Raw genomic sequence first — 23,253 nt, 5'->3', positions numbered from 1 at the left:
AAAACTAAAAGTGTTTTGTCGAAGTACAGAGAACGGGGGAGAAAAGGGTGAAAATACAGCTAGACTATCTCGAAGAGCATGTGAGGAGGTGGTGGTCAGTTGCGTTGATAATAAAAGATCGAGCAAATGCAAGAGCAGCATGCTGTTGGCTCAAACACTTGCTCCCACGGCAGCCGAGTCCGTACTGGTTTCCCTCAGTGCATTTGGAAAACATGGGCTACTATAGCTGTAAGATTTGGTGAACCATCATTACTGATGGTGCTGAGTTGTGTGCTCGGTTATGGAATGTTGTGGAGTGGAGGGAAGCTGGTCAATGTCCTTGCCAACACGTTCACTGCTCCTTCCATATCATTCCTTTGTCACTTCTGCGGCTGGCATGGTCACGGTCTGCTCTTCACTACCATCTGCCCATGGCAGCCGAGCATAAGCCTTGACACTCCGGTGCATGAATCACTTCCTAGTATCAGGGCTCCTTGATACGGATTCTGAAGGCACCAAGCTAAAAGTGAAAACATAAATGGAAAGAAATTTGAGCTGTTACTGAAACTAAAGAATTGGGGAGAAAATGCGACTTACATTTGCACATCGGAGCAAAATGTGATTTAGCTGAGGTACTTGAGAAGTGGAGATGGTTCCAAATAGAAGAGTGTGATCTGAAAGAATAAATTTGTCAGCAGTGGGAACAGATGGCCTGGGATAAAGTCAGCGAGCCAAGTTGTAAGCCTCAGGGAGCGAGGTTAATGAGGAAATATTAATCAGAGGGGAGAGCCCATTTCAGCTCAAATAAAGGGTTGTCACCAATGTAGGTGGTTTGATTACACAGATTACTTTGAATATAATTACTCTTAAACTTTCTATTTAGCCTCTTCATTTGCAGCTTTGTGTGGCTTAAAAAGAAGAGCCAATACTGGGAGAACTTCCTTCATTCGCCAACTTGTTATGTCTCCTCATCACTTGTACTCGTTTCTTGTTGATGGACTGTGTGTTTGTGCTCTAGAAATAATGTCCCTGCTTCTTTCTTCCATGTTCCTTAATTAGAAAAGAATATAAAAATGTTCCTTCCAACATTGTCCAGAATCCTTCAACGGTGTTGGTATTGGCTGCTGCTTTACAGATTCATTCTCTCTCCCTCCCCTTCTCTCTCTCCCCCCTCTCTCTCTCACTGTCTCTCTCCTTCTCTCTCTCATTCACTCTCTCTCTCTCTTCCCTCCACACTCCTCCCTCTCTCACTCTCTTTCTTTCTTTTTCTTGCACCCCCCTCTCTCTCTCTCTTCCCTCCCCACTCCTCCCTCTCTCACTCTCTTTCTTTCTTTTTCTTGCACCCCCCCTCTCTCCCTCTCTCTCCCCCTCACTCTCTCTCCTCTCTCTCTCTCTCTCTCTCTCTCTCTCTCTCTTCCCTCCCCCTCCTCCCTCTCTCACTCTTTCTTTTTCTTGCACCTCTCTCTCTCACTCTCACTCTCACTTTCTCTCTCTCTTTCTCTCTCTCTCTCTCTTTCACACTCTCACTCTCTCACTCTCATTGTGCATGTGCATAATTTGCACTCCATACTGGCATTTTGGTACAAGCACAAATCTATGCATATATTCAGAGAACAATGTTGTGACTCCAAAATCAGTCAAGCATAATCTAGCTTTGATAATTAAAATAATAAATCTGAACAATAATCCTGCCAGAAGAATTTCTGTTGTTTGATAAATCATCCGAACATTTCAGCCAGTGTTAATTGTTTTTCTTTGAGCTAATCCATATAAGATTAATATGGGTTTCTAAATGAGGAATGATTTTTCAATGGAATTATTTGTGGTACTGATCCCAGTTCAATGCTGCAATTCTAGCTAATCATTGAGAGTGGGTTCTATTATGTTTCGTAAATCCAAAGCATAAAAGCTAATTGAACAAAAAACATGGAGCTGGGAATAATGTATCTAACTTAGTTTTTACTTTAAGTGAGGTTCGTACGTATCACATGGAAGCATCATGACATATGCAATTCACATATTTTTACTTATAACCCATGATGAATTATTTAAATGAATGAGTGCTTAATCAAGCTATATGTTTACAATATTACTCAAATCTTACTGAAATATTAAATACACGGTGCTCCTCCCTGCTAGCCATAAACTTCAACTTAATATAGAATACTTCACACCTTATATATAGTGTATTCTACATAATACAACTGTTATACATAAATCGACAGCGTAGTAAATTTTAAATTGTCACATTCTGGCCTAAAGATTTAATCGCTGTGGAGGATTTCTTACTCCTGTGGGATAAAATTTTTTCCTGACAAGGGGAGGACGTCGCTCTGCTTGGCCGGTGAGACTTGTGACTGTGTGGCAATCTCAGGTTACTGGGCCTCCTCCCTGCTGGTTGTAGGAGTTGGCTCTGAGACAACAGGAAGTGCTTCTTACAGGTCTGGATTCCTTTGATCTTGACGTGTTGGCATCTCAATCATTGCATGGCAAGCTTCACCGGACAACGTAGATCATAATGTACAATGCCTGATTTTGCCATTCCTTTAACTTTTGGAAAACCACCTCACATGCTTTGTCTATTACCATTTTTCCCGACTTGTAGTAATGAGTTTAAGGAGTGGAAGCAGGAACACAGTAACCACGTTTGACAGGCTGTAGAAAGGTTTGCAAAGATACCTTCTATCCTGGGCAGAGGGTATTGATCTACTTTCAGTATTGGGCTGATGATGATCTTAAAATCACTGCAGACCCCATTCTTCTTGGCTACTGAGACACTGGTGTTGCCCATGGACTCCACTCAACCTTCAGCCTCCATGCAACCTAGCTCACTGGCTACTTTATCACGGATGGTGTAAGGAACCGGATGAGCTTTGTAAAACTTGGATGTGGCACTTTCATTTAACAATATGTTTGAGTTTTCCAATACTATCCTTGAACACTGCTGTGGCATCTGCCAGTTGACTCTATTGCAGAAGCTATGGCAAGTTGTACTTGTTGCAGCCAATCATGGCCCCACAATGCTGGTCCTCCTGTTTTATCACGTACAAGCTCAGTGTGGTTTGTTGGTTGCTATGTTTCAGTGTTATGGATGTCATTCTCACAGGGAGCTAACTTTTCTCCAGTATACATTCTTAGCTGAATGTCTGCATGCTTTCAGTATCTTTGAAATGTCGTTTAAGCTTGTTTTGTGGAATGACTGAAGCAGCCAAGCCCATGTCCAATTCCATTTTAAATGAATTGGCCACTCAGTTCTGGTGTAAGCCATATTGCTTGTCTTCTGTTAGTTTTCACATTTTAAATCTCAAGGCTATTCAGTCCTGTGCCACTCTCATCATTATCAGATTTTTTTCATCAACAGCATGCAGATTAGTGCTCTTTTTGAAACTGCAATTTGACTTTTTATCTTTTTCACTTTCCCATGCAATCCATTTACTTTTGTCTGTTTGACATGCTCTTTGTATGTGTCCTACTTTGTTGTATTTCCTGCAAGTTTCCTATTTAACCCTATGTGAGCTCCTGCCACAACAATAACACAATTTGTTCAGCCCGGCTGGTTTCTGTTTGGGCGTTGCAATTTTCTCATTTGTTATCATTCCTGACTGCAACTCAATTATGTCTCTGTCTGCTGTTTCAATTGATACAGCTATTTCAATTGCTCTTTTCATTGTAAGCTAGGAGCCACTTTAGAATGCTTTCTTTTTGAATTCCACAAACTGAACAATCTGTCAGTGCATCACTAAGCCTATTACTGAACCAACAATACTCGGACAATCTCTTCAATTCAGCCACGCATGCTGAAATCAACACCGCTTCCTTTTGATCCTGCTTATGAAATCTAAAGCATTCTGCAGTCAGCAATGGTTTTAGTTTTAAATGTTCCTGCAATACTTTCATGATAGCAGCAAAGCTCATTTTGGCTAGTTTGGTTGGAACAGTCAAACTTCAAAGCGAACTGTATGCTTTTCCACCCAATGCACTCAGCAATACTGGCACTCGCTTTTTATTGGCTGTTTCCTTTGCTTCAAGTTACTGGTTGATTCTCTAAGTATACATGAGCCTATTATCTATTGTGCAATCAAACACACCTATCCTTCAGATGTAGCCAGCCATTTCTGCTTTTTGAAAATTACCAGTTACCTGGTACTCATCATTTATGAACCCATGAATTTGTCCATTTTCTGACTTTTTTTAAACTCTAACATTTTCTCCTTTGCATGATGCGCTTTTATTTAACTGAAACGTCTCACTGTGCTTCAACGGGCAGGTAGTCATCTGAGATTCGTTTTAAATACCTCATCACCACTGTTATGTTTTGTAACTCCAAAACACAAAAACTAATGGAAAAGAGAGCATGGATCCAGGAATAACGTATCTAACTTTGATTTTACTTTAAGCTAGGTGCAAAGGTATTACGTGGTTAGGTCATGACATATGCAATTCACGTATTTTTATGTATAATCCGTAATGAATTATTTAAATGAACAAGAATGCTTAATCAAACATGTTTAAAATATTAATCAAATATTACGGAAATACTAAATACACAACAGGTTCCATGTAATGGACTGCATTGAAATTAACTCTGACATTTTGCTTGTATAATTAAAACACAGCTGGTGTGAATTTGAGGCTGACTAATTTGTGTGTGGGCAGAATACTGTAAACCTGTAGTCTGGTTTCTGGACAGTTTATGTGTTACTGCTTACATTTATTCACAAATCATCTTATCAGATACTGAGATTATTAGAATGATGAGAGTGATTGGAAACTGGCCTAACATGAATAAATGCGTTTCATCGAAATGCACTGTAGGCTTCATGAGAGTTTGAGCTCCAGACAATAAAGTTTATTTGAAACTGAATCCAAATTGATTTCAGTCCCAACTATGATATTAAAGTCCTGTGGACAAATAGAGAAAACTTATACAGCTGAACAAAGCCACACTGGCGAACGCATATTCAGATTGATCCACCAAGTAAAGTTACTCTTTCCCAGTCTTAACAGAGGCCAAGTTTTGCCACCTTTCTTCAGCCATGTCTCATCAACCTGCTTGGGACACTTCAGCAGCTAGACCACATTATGTAAATGTAAATATAAAATAAAATGAAGATAAAATAATGGAAAAATATTCCAAAGTCAGCGTCATACTGCAAAAAGCACCTCCCGGGAGTAATAAAAACAGCATTTCACGGCAGCTTTTAGAGTTTGAACTGCAGCGGCCAATGAGTGAACGGGAGCACGACAAAAAGAGGAGACTTCACACAATGACTGGGATTCATTAGCAAGGGCCAATAAAAATAAGGCAGGTGCGGGCAGAGTGGCCATTGTGTGAGTAGGGAGGTTCTGGCTGGGGTTCATCAGGTTTAGGTGATACAGGCACCTTGGGCAAGGTAAGTATCTGGCAAGTTTCTTCTTCTTCGTTGTTCATTCTTCGCCTGCTAGTACATTGAGAATGGCTCTCGTTGGACTTCTGGGAGGCCTCCATGTGTTCTTTGAGGTTTCTTTGTTTTGTGGCTGGAGACGAATCTCAAGGTTGTATAATGTATACATCCTTTGATAATAAATATACTTTGAACTTGGATAGATTCTTGATTAGTCAGGGCATGAAGGGTTGCGGGGAAAAGGCAGGAGATTGGGGCTGAGTGGGAAATGGATCAGGCTTGATGAAATGGAGGAACAAACTCGATGGGCCAAGTGGCCAAATTCTGCTCCTATATCTTATGGTCTTGTGGCCGTAAACTCCTGTGCTATTGTGAAGCATAGAAGTTGTCTGTACCAAGGGTAAGAGTTTCAGGTTGTATACTGTATGCATTCTCTAATGTTAAATTGAACTATTGAAATTGAACCATTGAAACAAGAACCCAGAGATTCACATCACTGTATTGAGTTTTCATGTTTCCAATCTGACACAGTTCAGGCTACCTGTACCCTCAATTACGCCAGTTTATATGATGTTCTGGTAAATTTGTCATTTTGTAAATTATACAAGATCAGGTTTGTTCCAAAGTCTGATAATAAGCTCTGAATCTCTAATGGACTCTAAGACTGAGCCAGGCTTGGCTGCATTGCACTCCGAGGTGTCAGTATAGAGAGACCAGTGAGAAATATGCAGAGTATTGGATTAATTCCATCCCAACAGAACCTTTTCTACAGTAGCAGAGACACGAAAATAGAAGGACATGCAACATTACCCGGATTGCAATGACCTGGGAAACAATGCAAGAAATACTAAACCTCATCTTAATCAGAAGTTTGTTGGGTTAGATTACCAGCACCTACAGTACGTACAGAGCCATGTGTTATGACTGCTTGGCATTGCCACTTCAGTTTAACTTATTAACAGTGTAGAATGTTGGGTTAAGACTAATGGGATAACAATAAAGTTCCATTTTATCCCATTAGTGGAGTAAGCCCTGTGTCTGCCTTAACCTCCTTTTGATTTCTTATTTTCAGAAGGTGGATATCACCAGTCGAGCAGTGATGGAAATAATGACGAAGACAACAGAATATCTGCAGCCCAATCCAGGTACTTAAGGAATAGGAGCCAGAGTCGGCTGTACCTACTTTGCTATTCAGTAAGGTCTTGGCTGATCTGAACACTGATATCATTCTCTGATGCACATAACCCTTGGTTTCCCTGAAATCTAAAGACTTGTCTGCCTCCTTCTGCCCTGAATATTCTTAATATATTAGCCACTCATGCTCATTGGGATAGAGAAGGGTAGGAGTCACAACTCTCAGAGAAGCGGACTCCCTCCTCACCTCAGCTTTAAGAGGATGTTCCTTTATCCTGATACTATGCCCCCTGGCTCCAGACTTGCCTACCAGGGAGACATCAAAACAGTATCTGCTCTGTCAGTCTCCCTCAGAATCGTTAGTGTTTCACTAAGATCAGCAAGAAGATCACGTAAAATATATCTTGTGCACTTCCATAGGGTAAGGGTGTTACAGCGTATCTGGGGTGCTGTTTTCACACAGTATGCAGTCTTTCTTGGAAACTATCAGCAGGGATAAACCTGCAGAATCCATAGTATGCCTTTGTTCTCCTGGGATAACAAACCGTTGACTACAGCCATGCAATATTTAGTAGGTTATTTTCATCGCTTACCCCAGCAAAGATGTTGTGGCTAAGGTTTAGCTGCTCAAGTCATTGCTCCAGAAATAAGTCGGTTTAATAATTCATCGCAACACACACAAAATGCTGGAGGATCTCAGTAGATCAGGCAGCACCTATGGAAATGAATAGATAGTCGATGTTTCGGGCCGAGACCCTTCTTCAGGACTGGAAAGGAAAGGGGGAGGACACCAGAATGAAAAGGTGGGGGTAGGGATTGAGGACTAGCTAGAAGGTGATAGATGAAACCAGGTAGGTGGGGAAGGTAAAGGGCAGAATCTGATAGGAGAGGAGAGTAGAGCATGAGGGAAAGGGAAGAATGAAGGGCACCAGGGGGAGGTGATAGGCAGGTGAGGAGAAGAGGTAAGAGGATAGAGCATAGAACAGAGGAAGAGGACAGGATGATGGAAAAAAAATTACTGGAAGGAAAAGTCGCTGTTCATGCCATTAGGTTGGAGGCTACCTAGACGGAGTATGAGGTGTTGCTACTCCACCCTGAGTGTCCATGGATGGACGTCGGAACAAGAATGGGGATAGGCGTTAAAATGGTTGGACATCGGGAAATCCCTCTTTTGCCAGATGGAGTGGAGGTGCTCGACAAAGCATTTGCCCAATTTATGTAGGATCTCACCATTGTAGGGGAGGCCATATTGGGAGCAGAGGATGACCACAACAGATTCAGAGGTGAAGTGTTGCCTCACCTGGAAGGATCGTTTGGGGTCCTGAATGGAGGTGAGGGAGGAGGTGAATGAGCAGAGGTAGCTTTCCTGTCACTTCCAGGGATAAGTACCAAGAGGGAGATTATTGGGGAGAAACGAATGCACAAGGGAATCATGGAGAGAGCGATCCCTGTGGAAAATGGGGGAGGTAAGAATGTGTTGGATGGTAGAATTCTGTTGAAGATGGCAGAAGTTACGGAGAGTGGTGTTTTGATAATGGAATCTCATGGGGTGTTAGGTGAGGACCAGAGAAACTATTACTGTTAAGGCGGCAAGAAGATGGAATGAGTGTGGAAGTCTGGGAAATACAGGAGATGTGGTGAGTGCAGCATCAATGGTGGAGGAAGGGAAACCCCATTCTGTAAAGTAAGAGGACACCTTTGATGTACTGGAAAGAAAAGCCTCATCCTGGGAACAGTTGTGGCAGAGGTGGAGGAACTGAGTAGAGGGAATAATATTTTTACAGGAGACAGGCTGGGAAGAGATATAGTCAAGATGTCGGTAGACAGTTTGTCTCCAGAGAGATCAAGAAAGGGGAGAGAGGACTCAGAATGAACCTGGTGAATTGAAGGGCAGGGTAGAAGTTGGAAGCAAAGTTGATGAAATTGACGAACTCAGCATGGTTGCAGGAAGCAGCACCAGTGCAGGCATCAATGTAGTGCAGGAAGAGTTGGGGAGCATTACCAGGGAAGGCTTGAAACATTGTCTGTTCTACATAGCCAACAAAAAGACAGGCATAGCTGGGGCCCAATTGGGTGCCCATGGTTATAACTTTGAGTTTGGAGAAATTGTTGAGCATGAGGACCTCTTCTGCCAGACGGAGGAGGGTGATGCTACAAAGGAACTGGTCAGGTTTGTTATTGAGAAAGAAGTGGAGAGCTTTAAGGCCTTCTGGATGGGGGGACAGAAATGTATTGGAACTGGACATCCATGATGAAAATGGGGTAGTCAGGGCCAGGGAATTGAAAGTTATTGAGGACATCAAGAGCACGTGAATTGTTGTAGATGTAGTTGGGAAGGGTCTGAGCTAAGGGGGTTAGAATGGAGTCGAGGTATGCAGATACGAGTTCACTGAGGTAGGAACAGGCATAGGCATTGGGCCTACCCAAACAGTCATGTTTGTGGATCTTGGGTAGGGGTTCAAAACAAGCAGTGTGGGGCAAAGGAACTATAAGTTTGGTGGTAGTGGATGGGAATTGTCCAGAGTTGATGAGGCTAGTGACGGCATCAGAGTCAATTTTCTGATGGCCTGGAGTGGGGTCCATTTCAAGGGGTAAGTAAGAGAGTTGCTGCCTGGCAAGTTAGAGGTCAGTCTGCCACACAACAACATTCCCTTTCTTGTGTGTTATGTGTACTACTGCGCATTACACGCTGGTCCGGAGAAATGTCTCACTTGGTGCTATATATGTATATAATTAAACGACAAAAAACCTGACGACTGGTAAAGTTGGGATTGGTACGGAGAGAGTAGAGAAGTGTGTTGAAGTTAAGCTGGTTGATGTCTTGTTGGCAGTTAGAGATAAAAGATCCAGAGCAGGCAGAGAACCAGACTGGGGTGTCCAAGAAGAGAAGGGGGTTGGAGACAGGCGAAGGGGTTATTGGTGCAGGATGGGGAATTCTTGTCAAAGAAATGGGCTCAGAGATTGAGGTGATGGAAGACGAGCTCAGTGTTGTGGCAGTGCCGAACTCACTGAGGTGCGGACAAAGTTAAGGCCCTTACTGAGGACAGAATGTCCCACCTCAGAGAGGGGAAGGTCAGAGAGAATGGTGAAGGTAAGGCAGGGATTAAAAGTGGAATCAGAGGGAGGGAGGAGAATTGGTGGTATCATAGGAAGGGAAGGATGGTTGGAGTGTTCAGGTAGGGAGAGTGGGAGTAAGTTGGAGGCTCTGAGGATCCAAGAGGCAGTGGGGGAGCCTAAGAGACCCGGGGTTTGAGTGTGGTGGTGGGTGAAGGGGAGCCCAATAACAGCGAGGAAAGTCCTGGCCTGGAAGTGATGGAGGCCAGGGTCTGGGCTGGAGTTGGAACTAGAGGCCACGTAATTTGCGGTCTGAAGGCATCTAGGGTTGTTGGAATAGGAGTTGGAGATTAATTGCAGTTTCTATTGCCATGCCTTCCTGTCATTTCAGTTTAAAGACAGTAGTGAGATTTTAGCAAGGATTCTCTTTCCCTGCAAGAAGTAGTAAGGTTTCTTGGTGATATACGCTAAGGGTTACAAGTTTGACGTGAGCAGATGGCAAAGTTTATAGATAGTTAATGGACATGTAGGCGATTGGAAAGGGCCTATAAAAATATGTTTAAGCAGAGCAGCCATTGTGGGTGCAACCATAGTCTGAATGAAAAAGATTAGAGTGGGGAGCTGAGGGACAAAATAGGTCCTCTTGAAGATCTGCGTGGTTATCTACACATGGAATCAAAAGGGATGGAGGAGATCATTAAAGAAGTTTGTGCATCTCTCTTTACTGGGGAGACAAATGCAGGGTCTATAGAAGTGAGGCAAAAGAATAGTAAGACACTACCGTCATTGGACTCATCCAGAATAGTGATGAGTCTGCATATCGACAGCAGGTGGACCAACTGGTGCTCTGGTGCAGTCGGAACAATCTGGAGCTGAACACGCTCAAGACAAAGGAGATGATAGTGGATTTCAGGAGACATCCCCCCGCTATGTCTCCCCTCACAGTCCTCAGCAGCCCTGTGTCCACTGTGGAGAACTTCAGGTTCCTGGGAACCACCATCTCTCAGGATCTGAAGTGGGAGCAGAACATCAGCTCCATCCTGAAGAAGGCCCAGCAGCGGATGTATTTCCTGCGGCTCTTGAGGAAATACGGTCTGCCTCAGGAATTGCTGCTGCAGTTCTACACTGCAGTCATTGAGTCTGTCCTGTGCATCTCCATCATTGTGTGGTTTGGAGCCGCCACCAAGCAGGATAGAACCAGACTACAGCGCACAGTGAGGACTGCCGAGCGCATCATTGGAGCCTCCCTGCCCTCTATTGTGGACCTGTACTCTTCCAGGTTGAAGAAGAGGGTGGGGAACATCATAAAGGACTCCTCCCATCCTGCGCACGGACTGTTTGATCTGCTTCCGTCTGGTAGGCGCTTCAGATCCCTCCAGACTAAGAGTAATAGGCACTGGAGAAGTTTTTTCCCTACTGCGGTCACTTTGCTGAACAGTTAACTGCCGGTTAACTGTCGGCTAACTATTACTTGGATTGCACTACCTGTATGTATAATCTATATTTTCATTTATATTTATCATTATTATTGTTATGAGCAGAGAGACAACATCTGCCGGAAGTAAATTCCTTGTATGTGCATAGGTACTTGGCGATTAAAGTCTGATTCTGATTCTGATCGGAGACTGTTTCCAGATTACAGTAGAGGAGGTTCTAACTGTCCTCTGGTGAATTAGGGTGTTTAAATTCCTGGGTCTGACAAGATGTTCCCTTGGGTCTTGTGGGAGTCTAGTGCAGAAATTTCAGGGGCCCCGAGAAAGATTATTTGTAATTTCCTTTGGCATCTCACCCTTGACTGAGACTTGGAGGATAGCAAATGTTGTTCCATTGGTCAAGAATGGCTCTAAGAATAAGCCAGGAAATTACAGGCCAGTGAGCCTGGCATCAGTCATGGGTAAGTTATTGAAAGGTATTCTAAGGGACAGGATATATATAATTATTTGGATAGAAAGGGTCTGATTAGGTATAGTTAACACACCTTTGTGTGTGGTAGGTTGTGTCTAACCAATCTCATAGAGTTTTTGAAGAGATTACGAGGAAGGCAGTGAACAACGTCTGCATAGACTTTATCAAGGCCTTTGACAAAGCTCCACATGGAAAGATTGTCCAGCAGGTTATATCACGTGGCATACAAGATGAAGTGGATTCAGCATTGGTTTAGTGGGAGAAAACAAAGTGGTAATAGACAATAGACAATCTTCGCGAAGGCCGCAGGGCAGTGTTAACGCGATGTGATTTCTGCCCAGTGCTCTGAAAAAGTGGTAATAGTTGGTTGTCTCTGACTGGAGGCCTGTGACGAGTGGTGTGCAGCAGGGATTTGTGCTGAGTCAATTGTTATCATGCATATTAATGACCGATGATAATCTGGTAAACTGAGCAAATTTGCAGATTACGCTAAAATTGAGGGTGTAGTGGACAACGAGGACAGTGATCAAAGCTTGCATTTGGATCTTGATCAACTAGAAAAATGGGCTGAAAATGGCAAATGGAATTTAATGCAGAGAAGTGTGAGGTGTTGTACTTGAGAAGGACTTGCACAGTGAATGGTAGAGTACTGAGGTAGAATAGAAGAATCTGGGAGTACAGATCCATAATTCCATGTAAGTAGCATCACAGATAGTCTGGTTGTAAAGAGGGCTGTTAGCACATAAATCAGTATTGGGTCTGAGTTGAGATGTTATGTTGAGGTTGTATAAGATGTTGGAGAGGCCAAATTTAGAGTATGTGTTACCTACCTACAGGAATAATATCATTAAGTTTGAAAGCTGATGAAATTCTAAGGGGCTATCACAGGGAGGTAGCTGTATTGTTCAGAATACCTTTGAATTAGAGGACACACCTGGGAGTTTTACCCACCGCAAATGGTGCTTTTTAAAAATGCCACCACTGGCACACTGGACTAACAGTTGTGTCATAATACCAGCTACACTGCAGCCCACATATTGAAGTGAGAAAAAAGGAGTATTTTTTTGTAGCTTGCTCCCACTCTCACCTAAGTGTACCTTGTTTTTTGAAAATATTTGAAGAATGTAACCGTGGTTGTGTAGCCTCCTCTTTTACATTAACCCATCGTACTATTGTGCTAAATACGCACGGCCAACATAACCTTTACTCAAAGTCTTGCCATAGCTTTGGCAGAAATTGTCAAAACTCCAAGTTAAGTATGACAGGGTTTCAGAGGAGAGCTATCTTCTCCACAAGCCTGTCCTGAAACAGTGTCTGCTTGCTGCACTGTCCTCTCTGCACCTTGGTGCTTCTTGTACAAATCAGGCAAATGCCAGAGCCCACTGGAGCAAGCATTGAGCATCAGCCCTCCCAGAAGCATATGGGCAGTTTACGATTTGAGAACTCTGAGCTGGAGAGATGTTCTCTCATTAAACAATGCACGTATATGTGGAGCAGCATCTATAGTGTCACTTGAATGGTGAGCCAAATGTCAGTTAATAGCAAACTGGGCTGCCTATGATATGTGCTCTTCTGTGTTCAGCCTCCAGAGCAAAACTGACGATGATCAACACAATGTCAAAGATCCGAGGGCAGGAGAAGGGACCTGGCTATCCACAGGCAGAGGGGCTGCTGGGTGAAAGCATGATCAAATTTGGCAAGGAGCTCGGAGAAGAATCTAATTTTGGTGAGTTTTTAGCATCCATTCTCACACATCCAACACAGATACCCAAATGCAAGCATGCAAATGCGCACGTGACACACGCACACACACACTCACACTCACACACACACACACTCACACGCTCACACACACGCACACACTCACACACACGCTCTCACACACACACACACACACTCACACACACAAACACACTCACACTCACTCACACACTCACACACTCACACACACACTCACACACACTCACACGCTCACACACACACTCACACTCACTCACACACACACACACACTCACACTCACACACACACACACACACACTCACACACACGCTCTCACACACACACACTCACACACACAAACACACTCACACTCACACACGCTCACACACACACTCACACTCACTCGCTCACACACACACACACTCACACTCACTCACACACACACACACTCACACTCACTCACACACACACACACACACACACACACACACACACACACACACACACACACACACACACACACACACACACACACACACACACACACCTCTAACACTTGAGCATATTCATGTTCCTGTACACATAGTTGAACAGACTCACATATTCAAATTTACGTGCATATATTATTCTGGTTTTTCAAATGTGAAGTTAAATGGGAGAATGGCAGTGATGGATGGATTCAGGGAAAAAAAATGACTGTACTGGGAAATCCTAAAATATGTCATTAATATGAAAGGTGATCCCTGCATTATATCCTGAATTGCTCCTGCACTCGCACTGAGCACAGTTTTGAGTTGGAGTGTTCTGTCAATCTTCCTCATTCGCATAATGCAAATATTCTTCAGGAAACTGTGCTGTAGTATGATAAGAAGACCCTGAAAAATGCACAGTGATAATGTGTTGGGTTGCTTTCCTGTTTTTTTTTATATATAGTTCATGAAAGGTCCTTCAGAGGGATAAATGTTTTTCTGGTTTTGAAGTAAGTTATGAGGGCCGGCAAGTCCAGTGTTCTGGTAGTGAGTTTCTCTATCTGAACTTATGGACTGAGCCTTAGTTCTTGACTGATACCCACCGTCTTGATACTGGCAAATGCATTTTGGTTGAGATCAGCATTGGATTTCTAGTAAGGTCATAGACACATGGAAGCAGAACTTTGGCCCATGCTGACCAAGTTGCTTAAATGAGTTAGACCAGTTTGCCCATATCCTTCTTGACCTTCTTATCCACCTAACACTCAGGATAATTTTGAAGTGTTGTAATTGTACTTGTCTCTATCACTTTCTGTAGCAGCTCACCCCATACGGTGGCTGTGCTGAACACTCTACCCTTGCTCACCCAGGGAGAACACTGGTATCAGTGCGATCGTATCGTCAGTGAATAATGCGACAAAGGTAGAAGTAAGCAACATCTACTGTGGCTACCTGGAAATGGAAAGCACTAAAAGAAGGGTTCAGAGTATGATTCGCTCTACCAAGAAATTTGTCAGAAGGCATTGGGCTTTTGGAAGACAGTACAACGGAAAATCAGGGCAGACTGTGTTTGTCATCCCCAGCTTACATTGCAACATATTTCATCTCCCTTTCCAATTCCCCTTTCCAGTTTTCTTTGCTGTTATGGAGTGAAAATACAGAGTCTTGTAAAAGTGGGAGTAGCTGAGTGATTAAAGTTTGGAAATTATGCTGTAAAATTGAGTATAAAAAACAACTCCAGAACAGATGTTTAATAAGAAGTCCTTTTGACTTATTTACTGTCTATGGACGTCACTGGCAAGCCAACATCTATTGTCCATCCCTCGATTGTCTTCTGGAGGAAGTGCTGAGCTGTATTCCTCGACCACTGTAGTCCTTCTGGTGGAGATGAGATCTCAAGTTTCGGAAGTAGTGTTGAAGTGGGCAGTTGACAAAGTGACACGCTCTAAATGCTGGAGGAACTCCGCAGGCCAGGCAGCATCTATGGAAAAGAGTACAGTTGACATTTTAAGCTGAGCCCCTTCATCAGGACTGGAAGGGAAGGGGGAGAAGTCAGAGAAAGAAGGTGAGGGAGGGGAGGAAGAAGTACGAGGTGGCAGGTGATAGGTGAAACTGGGAGAGGGCGTGGGGGTGAGGTGAAGAGCAGGGAAGTTGCTTTGGATTTCCAGCATCTGCAGATCTTCTCATGACAGTGTATTACACTGTGGGGTCTAGTTGTTATTGTTCTTCCTTCATAATACAGGCTGCCATTTTAGAGAGTATTTCTCTGACTTTTGAGACAAGAAAAGCATGATGACAACAAGCCTTTTTATTTTACATGTGAGATTTCTCTTTGTCTGCAATCATAGAGTCATATAGCGTGCAAACACATTATTTGGTCTATCCCGTCAGTGCTGATCAGTGGGTACCCATCTACAGTATATTAATCTCATGTTTCTATATTATTAAAGGGATTATGAAAGGGATAGATAAGATAGAGGCAGGAAAGTTGTTTCCACTGGTAGTGAGACTAGAACTAGGGGACAAAGCCTCAAGATTCAGAGGAGTAGATTTACAATGGAGATGAACAGGAACTGCTTTTCTCAGAGAGTAGTGAATCTGTGGAAATCTCTGCCCAATGAAGCAGTGGACGCTACCTCAGTAAATATATTTAAGACAAGGTTGGATAGATTTGTGCATAATAGGGGAATTAAGGGTTATGGAGTAAAGGTAGGTAGGTGGAGATGAGTCCTTGGCCAGATCAGGCATGATCTTATTGAATAGCGGAGTAGGCTCTATGGGCCAGATGACCTGCTCCTGTTCCTTATGTTCATCTAACATGTAAAACGGTAAGAATAATTGCATCACTGTATCTCCCAACCCTGTTTTCATCAATCTACTGACCCACCAACTTATGGCTCTCCAGAACCACAACAACTTAAGATGCTGGAAACCTCGAATAACAACAGAAAATGCTGGACCTGCTCAGCAAATAGAAAGCATCTGTGGAGGGAGAAGCAGAGCTAGCCTATACATTGATGACATGCATTGATGAACTGGGACTGATTTTCCCTCCACAGATGCTGCCCAACCTGCTGAGTGTCTACAACAGTTATTTATTTTTATTTCAACCTCTAGTTGTGGTTGTTGGAGGCCCAGCCCTACATCATTGCAGGAGTTCCTCAGACCAGTTCATCAGTGACCTCTTTCCAGCCCAAGGTCAAAAGGCGGAGAAGGTCTTTAATAATTAAGCAGTGTTCAATTCCGCTAGCTGTTCCTCAGAGGATAAAACAGCCTGTGTTTGCAAGTAGCAACACACTGGCTACATTCTACTATGGGCTGGTAAGTGGAAAGGAATATGCCTGTCCTTTAAGTGTCAGGGAATGACTACCTCCAACAAAGGAGAGACGAACCACTTACCCCAGACACTAACTGCATTACAAATGTCTTTGTAGCTTCGAAATCTGACTACTTTGTGCCCCATATTCCTTCTGTTTGACCATTCTGCTGCCATTATCCTGATCTTAACTGAATCCCTCAGCTTTGGACTTCCTCCCTCGTGGCCTTATTTTCTTTATGACGTGCATAGAAATGTTTCATCTCACTGAAGGGACAAAATAAATGCAAGGCAGATGAGTAAATGAATACTTTTACAGAGCTGAAACAAGACAATGGAACACATAGTAGGAAAGTAACAATATGTCGAGGAACAATGGAATTCTTGTGCAAGTCCACAAATCCCAAGAGTTAGCAGGACTGGTAGATTAGGGAGTAAAGATGGAATGGTTGTCAGTATTAGCTGAGCCCACAGAATGTGAGCTTCAAATGGAACTGTTCAAATCATTAATGGGTCCACAGTTGGAGCACTATGCACTGGGGTAGGGGGGGACTTTGGGGTTCTAACATTTGACTGTCGCTCATTCTTTGGGGCACTTCTGTGTTTTCGTGGGTGGTTGCAAAGGAAAAGCATTTCAGGATGTATATTGTACATATTTCTCTGACATTAAATGTACCTTTGAAACCTTTGTACTGGTAACCTTTGGTAACCTAAGGTCTGGAAACCTTTGTTCCACACAGTATAGAAAAGATCTAAAAGGACTTGTCTATGATTCAAATTGTTATTGCTACTACTTCTGTTTCTTTAATTGTATGTAGTATGCCTTCTAAGATACTTGATTTTTCAAATGTTGTAATTATGAATGTATTTTATGATTTTAATGTTAATGAAGATACAGGAAACAGGCAGCATTTTCAGTATTTCCGTGTATTTTCACTTTATCTCGAGTCCTGACATTGCTCCTAGCGATTCAGGCAATGCACAAATAAGGGAAACCAGCAGGTCAGGCATGAACTTATGCCCCATGTGACCAACTTCTCCTGTAAAATATTGAAAACTTTAAATTATTAAATGAACCTTGACTCTGTTTTAATGGCATATTGAACCATAATTACTGCTTAGCAGATTATCTATTCAAAAAAAATTCAAGCACAGAGATTGAATTTCATATCGATAAATATTTGAAAGTGTGAGGTACTTAATTTGATCTACTTTCTCACACTTATTTGATGTTTCTATTTCCTCCTTCAATCATTTGTGTGGTTTAGACCTTGTGGTCTTATAAAACCTTTGAAGTATTATTTTAAAGAATACAAGTTTTACTTCCTTTTTTTAATGATCTGTGAAGATTCTTTGACTGTGTCGTCTGCTCAGCCAGCTTGGTGACGTCAGCTGCTGGAGTCCATTATTCTTCATGAATTGGAGCCGGACTGCAACTGACGCTGAGGAAGAGGATGCTTGTAGCACACACCATATTTATTCAGGAGAACTGGTACCAATTTTGGTATAAGAATATCAGTCCATGATGTGCGCCAATTGGATTGAAAGCCCTGAACAGTTAAAACATAAAAAGCAGTAGTAGATGGAGACAATTCAGCCCCGTGCACCTTGTCTGCTCTCCCACGAGCTCAAAGCAGACATTTTAGCTTGGTGCTGCTTTCAGCGACTCACTTCATATCTCCTGACTCCCTTGAAGCCTAAAATTCTCTTGGACCCTGTATATTTAATTTTGGGAAATTGCTGAGGGATCGGGGGGGAAAGTCACCAAGTCTGTTGAACCTCCTGTGATGAGTGCTTGGCTTTGCTGCCAAGCTAACGTAGAAGCGTGAATGATCGTTTCGTTCTCAGTCACAGGACATGAAAGCTGTGATGTAATCTGGGTGATCGCGTTACCTGCTCCCAAACTCAGTTCATGGGAGGAGGGGGAAAAAAAGGGGGAATTTGAGAACATCAGTGCACATTGTTTTTCTCTTCATCATCTCATTCTTTCATAACTCTTGCTTTTTTTTTTGCTTTTGAGACCTTGAGGGATACTAAGTGGTGGTTATGTTGTGTGGGCAAGTTGCAGCACCTGGGATGAGTGCTCGTGATGGGAGAATGTAGACTTTGCACAGCCCATTGTAGGGCATGTAGTGAACAAGAATGTATTCAGCACTCCACCAAGACTGGCCAACTCCATTCTCTATATTTGCTTCACAAGTCATCATGTGTGGTTGTATGTTTGCCTAGTAGAGCTTTGGCCCAATTTACTGTTGTCATTTGCTGTGCTCCATACGTTTTCATTACTCTTTTGCAGTGATGTGTTCTGCAATTGCAGCAGATATACCAACACTAATAATTCATGAGTGCCAGGAGAGCGTAGAGGTTCGCCTGACGTTATTACAGCTCGGGGCATTCGGATTTCAGAGTTCAATTCCGGTGCCGTTCTGTAAGGAGTCTCTGTATGCCCTCCCTGTGGAATGTGTGGGTTTTCTCCGGGGTCCTCCGGTTTCCGGATAGGTTAGTTGGTTATTGTAAATTGACCCATGATTGGGTTAGGGTTACTCCATGTTGGGGCTTGCTGGGGTAGAGCTGGAAGGGCCTTCTCTGTGCTATATCGCTAAATAAATTAATGATGTTGCTACTGAAAAGCAAGAAGTAGTTTATTTCTGGTACTGTTAGGGACCTTGGAGAGTGAGCTGATATTTCATTGTGAAATAAATCTTTTAAAGTTTGCAGTTTATTTATGAAGACTGCAAGGGGCCAAGAAGAATCTTCACCGAAGTTCACTTTTGATGTTTTGCAACTGTCTTCCAGGGCATGCTCTGCTGGATGCCGGGGAAACGATGAAACAGCTATCTGAGGTCAAAGATGCCTTGGATATGGAAGTAAAGCAAAACTTCATTGATCCACTACAGAACCTTCATGACAAAGACTTGAAAGAAATACAGGTATTGATGGAATTACATCTATGAGGGCTGCCTTTTTAAGGGTTATTCTAGAGTTAGAATAACTTATTCAACTTATTCATATAATCATTATAACTTATTCTTATTCATCAAGAAGAAACAATTATAAGTTGGCTTCACAATACAGACATACCCACCTGCCAGTTACCACACTTCCCCTTGTTACTTCTCTACTCTGCTCTGCAACACCCATGCCACATCCCCCCTCCACTCTCGATTACACTTGTCTCTTCCCCACCCTCTCTCTTCCTCAAGTCCCTCTTCCCCCCATTTCATCTTCCCAGACCTCCCCACACCTCCAACCTTCCCCCCTTTCCACTCCTAAATCCTTCCTCACACTCAGGGGCCCCACTGTGGAATTTGTCCATAGGTTTTCCCTGGGTTCTCTGGTTGCTCCCACATCTGAAAGATGTTCTGGTTATCAGCTTACTTGGCTGTTTAAATTACCCCTGGTGTAGGTGGGTGGTAGGAGATTCAGGGAGGAGTTAATGGACATGTCAGAGTGAACAGATAAGGAAGATAATTAGGAAATAGTGTTCATGGAATTGCACTGATCAGTCAAATGGCCTGCTTGTAAATCATAAAGAAATACAAGATAACTTTTTAACACACTTAAAATGCTGGAGGAACTCAGTAACCAGGCAGTATCTATGGAAAAGTGTAAACAGTTGACATTTGGCACTGAGATCCTTCATCGGGACTGGAAGGTAAGGGTCTCGGTCCAGCCCGAAACATCGACTGTTGACTCTCTTCCATAGCTTCTGCATGGCTTGCTGCTCCTCCAGAATTTTGTGTGTGTGGCTTGGATATCCAGAATCTGCAGATTTTCTCATCTTAGGATAACTTCTGGGGTTCTTCCTTTTCTGAAGCCATTAGCGAGTGAAACCAGTGATGGAGGAACATTATGAAGGAGGTCTTGAGCAGAAAACCTGGACAAAACTCATCTCTGACCTTTAATTTGCTGCAGTCCAGGCTGCCTAGGGTGTAGTAATGCTTTGCGGGAAAGTCAGAGTGACTCACTGAGCTTCAGCTTCTCTTTGATATCACAGAGATCAAGAGCATCCAACAACACTTCAAATAACAAAAGCACAGTACTTTAAATCTTCCTTGCAATAGTACTTGATATCAACCATGACAGCATTCAGCAGTGCTAAAAAAAAATATTTATTTACAGTTAATGTCATTTAATTGGAACTTCACTGTTATATCTGCATTCCATTTGGGTGAAACTTGAAAATGAATAATGAAATTCTTCCAAACCACTTCATTATAGGGGAGATGGTAATTATTTTACAATTAAAGGGAGTTATTAATTAGCATTGCTATAGGGCATATTTTGCAGTGATGTTTAATGTAGAAATTCTGATGATGCATGAATGCCCACTGAAATCCTTTAAACAATGTTTCAATGCAACCATTTTACCTCAGGTAATACAGAGAAACAACATAACCTTTGCCCAGTCACAAAGGAACAACGTAACCTATGCCCAGTCATGGCAGAACAAGGATAAAATTGAAGATGATGATGAAAACCAGGACTGAATGTGTTATATTTGAATGCACATAATATTTGGAATAAGGTAGATGATCTTGTAGTGGAGTTAGAGATTGGCAGGTATGATGTTGTGGGTATAACTGAGTCGTGGTGACAGAATATTATAGTTGGGAGCTTAACATCCCAGGATACACATTGTATCAATAGGAAAGGCAGGTAGGCAGAGGGAGGTGGCATGGGTTTTTTAGTAAAATAATGAAATCAAGCTGCAAGAGTAAAAAGACCCTGATGGAAGCTATATACAGGCCTCCAAAGAGCAGCCAGGATGTGGGCCACAAATTACAACGGGAGATAAAATGCATGTCAAAGGGGCAATGTTATGATAGTTATGAGGGATTTCAATATGCAGGTAGATTGAGAAAATCAGGCAGGCTGGTGCTGATTTTGGATCCCAAGAGGGAGAGAATTTGTAGAATGCCTATGAGTAGGATTTTTAGAGCAACTTGTGTTTGAGCCCACTAAGGGATCAACTATTCTGATTGGATGTTGTGTAATGAACCAGATGTAGCGATGTGCTACACACGGCGCTGAAATAACGACACGCAGTCGGTAAGTCGTTTCGAGACTAGTTTATTCAAACTTGGCGGCGCTGGCATTTAATCCCTAGCGCCCGCCCTCTCCGGGCGTAAATGACATCAGAGGTGCATTACCAAAGTCTCCCCCCGCGCGCTGGCTATTTGTGAGCTGGTTCGCCTGCGCAGAAAGTGGGTCACCACATAACCCCCCCCCCCCCCCCCAATGTCCACAGTCTGGATCAGCCTCTGTTTGGGAGGCCTACCTCTGCGCCGCGGTGCCTGAACCTCGACCGGCTGCGCCAAGTCCACATGGGCTGGTTTGAGTCGGTCCACCGTGAAAACCTCCTCTCTGCCCCCAACGTCCAGAACATACGTGGACCCGTTGTTGTTGATCACCTTGAACGGCCCCTCGTACGGCCGCTGTAGCGGTGCCCGGCGTCCGCCCCTTCGTACAAACACAAACTTACAATCCTACAGGTCTTTGGGTACATGGGTCGGGGTCCGTCCGTGCTGTGAAGTCGGTACGGGGGCCAGGTTGCCGAGCCTTTCGCGTAGTCTGTCCAGGACTGCTGCGGGTTCTTCCTCTTATGGGCTGGTATGAACTCTCCTGGGACGGCCAGGGGCGTGCCGTACAGCAACTTGGCCGACGAGGCGTGCAGATCCTCTTTGGGCACTGTACGAATTCCAAGCAGGACCCAGGGAAGCTCGTCCACCCAGTTAGGTCCTCTCAGGTGGGCCATGAGAGCCGACTTCAAGTGACGATGGAAGCGTTCCACCAGTCCGTTCGACTGTGGGTGGTAGGCAGTTGTGTGGAGCAGCTGCGTTCCCAACAGGCTGGCCACAGGCTGGAGGTGAACTGGGCGCCTCTGTCGGAGGTAATGTGGGCCGGTACCCCGAAGCATGCTACCCAGGTTGCGATCAGTGCTCGGGCGCAGGAATTGGCAGATGTGTCGGTGAGCAGGACCGCCTCTGGCCACCTTGTGAACCGGACTACCATAGTTAGGAGGTACCGCGCTCCTCGGGGCACTGGTAGGGGGCCCACGATATCCACATGAATGTGGTCAAACCTCCGGTGGGTGGGTTCGAACTGCTGCGGCGGGGCTTTAGTGTGCCGCTGCACCTTGGCTGTTTGACACTGCGCGCACGTTCTGGCCCATTCACTGACCTGCTTGCGAAGTCCGTGCCACGCGAACTTGCTGGAGACCAGCTGGACGGTTGTCCTGATAGATGGGTGCGCCAAACCGTGTATGGAGTCGAAAACTCGCCGCCTCCAGGCTGCCGGGACGATGGGGCGAGGTTGGCCGGTAGCCACGTCGCACAGGAGGGTCCTCTCACCTCGGCCTACGAGAAAGTCCTGCAGCTGCAAACCCGAGACTGCGGTCCTGTAGCTGGGCATCTCGTTGTCTGCCTGCTGCGCCTCCGCCAGTGCTGCATAGTCCACCCCCAGGGACAGGGCCTGGACAGCTGGTCTGGAGAGTGCGTCTGCCACGAAGTTGTCCTTTCCCGAGACATGCTGGATGTCCGTCGTGTACTCAGATATGTAGGACAGATGTCGCTGCTGGCGAGCCCACCAGGGATTGGACACCTTCGTGAACGCAAAGGTCAACGGTTTGTGGTCCGTGAACACGGTGAATGGCCTGCCTTCTAAGAAGTACCTGAAATGCCGGATTGCCAGATACAGTACCAACAGCTCCCGGTCGAAAGCACTGTACTTGAGTTCGGGTGGTCATAGGTGCTTGCTGAAGAACGTCAGGGGTTGCCAGCGTCCCTCGAT

General features: G+C 44.0%; 1 protein-coding gene across 1 annotated transcript in view; it reads left to right on the top strand.

Moving 5' to 3' along the window:
* Positions 1-23,253, top strand: part of LOC140729188 (endophilin-A1-like) — a 161,528-nt gene that overhangs the window by 115,861 nt on the left and 22,414 nt on the right. The window contains exons 3-5 of the mRNA XM_073048668.1: positions 6,436-6,508; positions 13,039-13,182; positions 19,258-19,391. Of these exons, the coding sequence (XP_072904769.1) occupies positions 6,436-6,508; positions 13,039-13,182; positions 19,258-19,391 (351 nt within the window). The remainder of the gene's footprint in view (positions 1-6,435; positions 6,509-13,038; positions 13,183-19,257; positions 19,392-23,253) is intronic.

This window comes from Hemitrygon akajei, chromosome 6 (genome assembly GCF_048418815.1).
Source record: "Hemitrygon akajei chromosome 6, sHemAka1.3, whole genome shotgun sequence".
Taxonomy (NCBI): domain Eukaryota; kingdom Metazoa; phylum Chordata; class Chondrichthyes; order Myliobatiformes; family Dasyatidae; genus Hemitrygon; species Hemitrygon akajei.
Note: the sequence above shows the minus strand (reverse complement) of the source record. Positions and strands in the feature narration are given on the sequence as shown.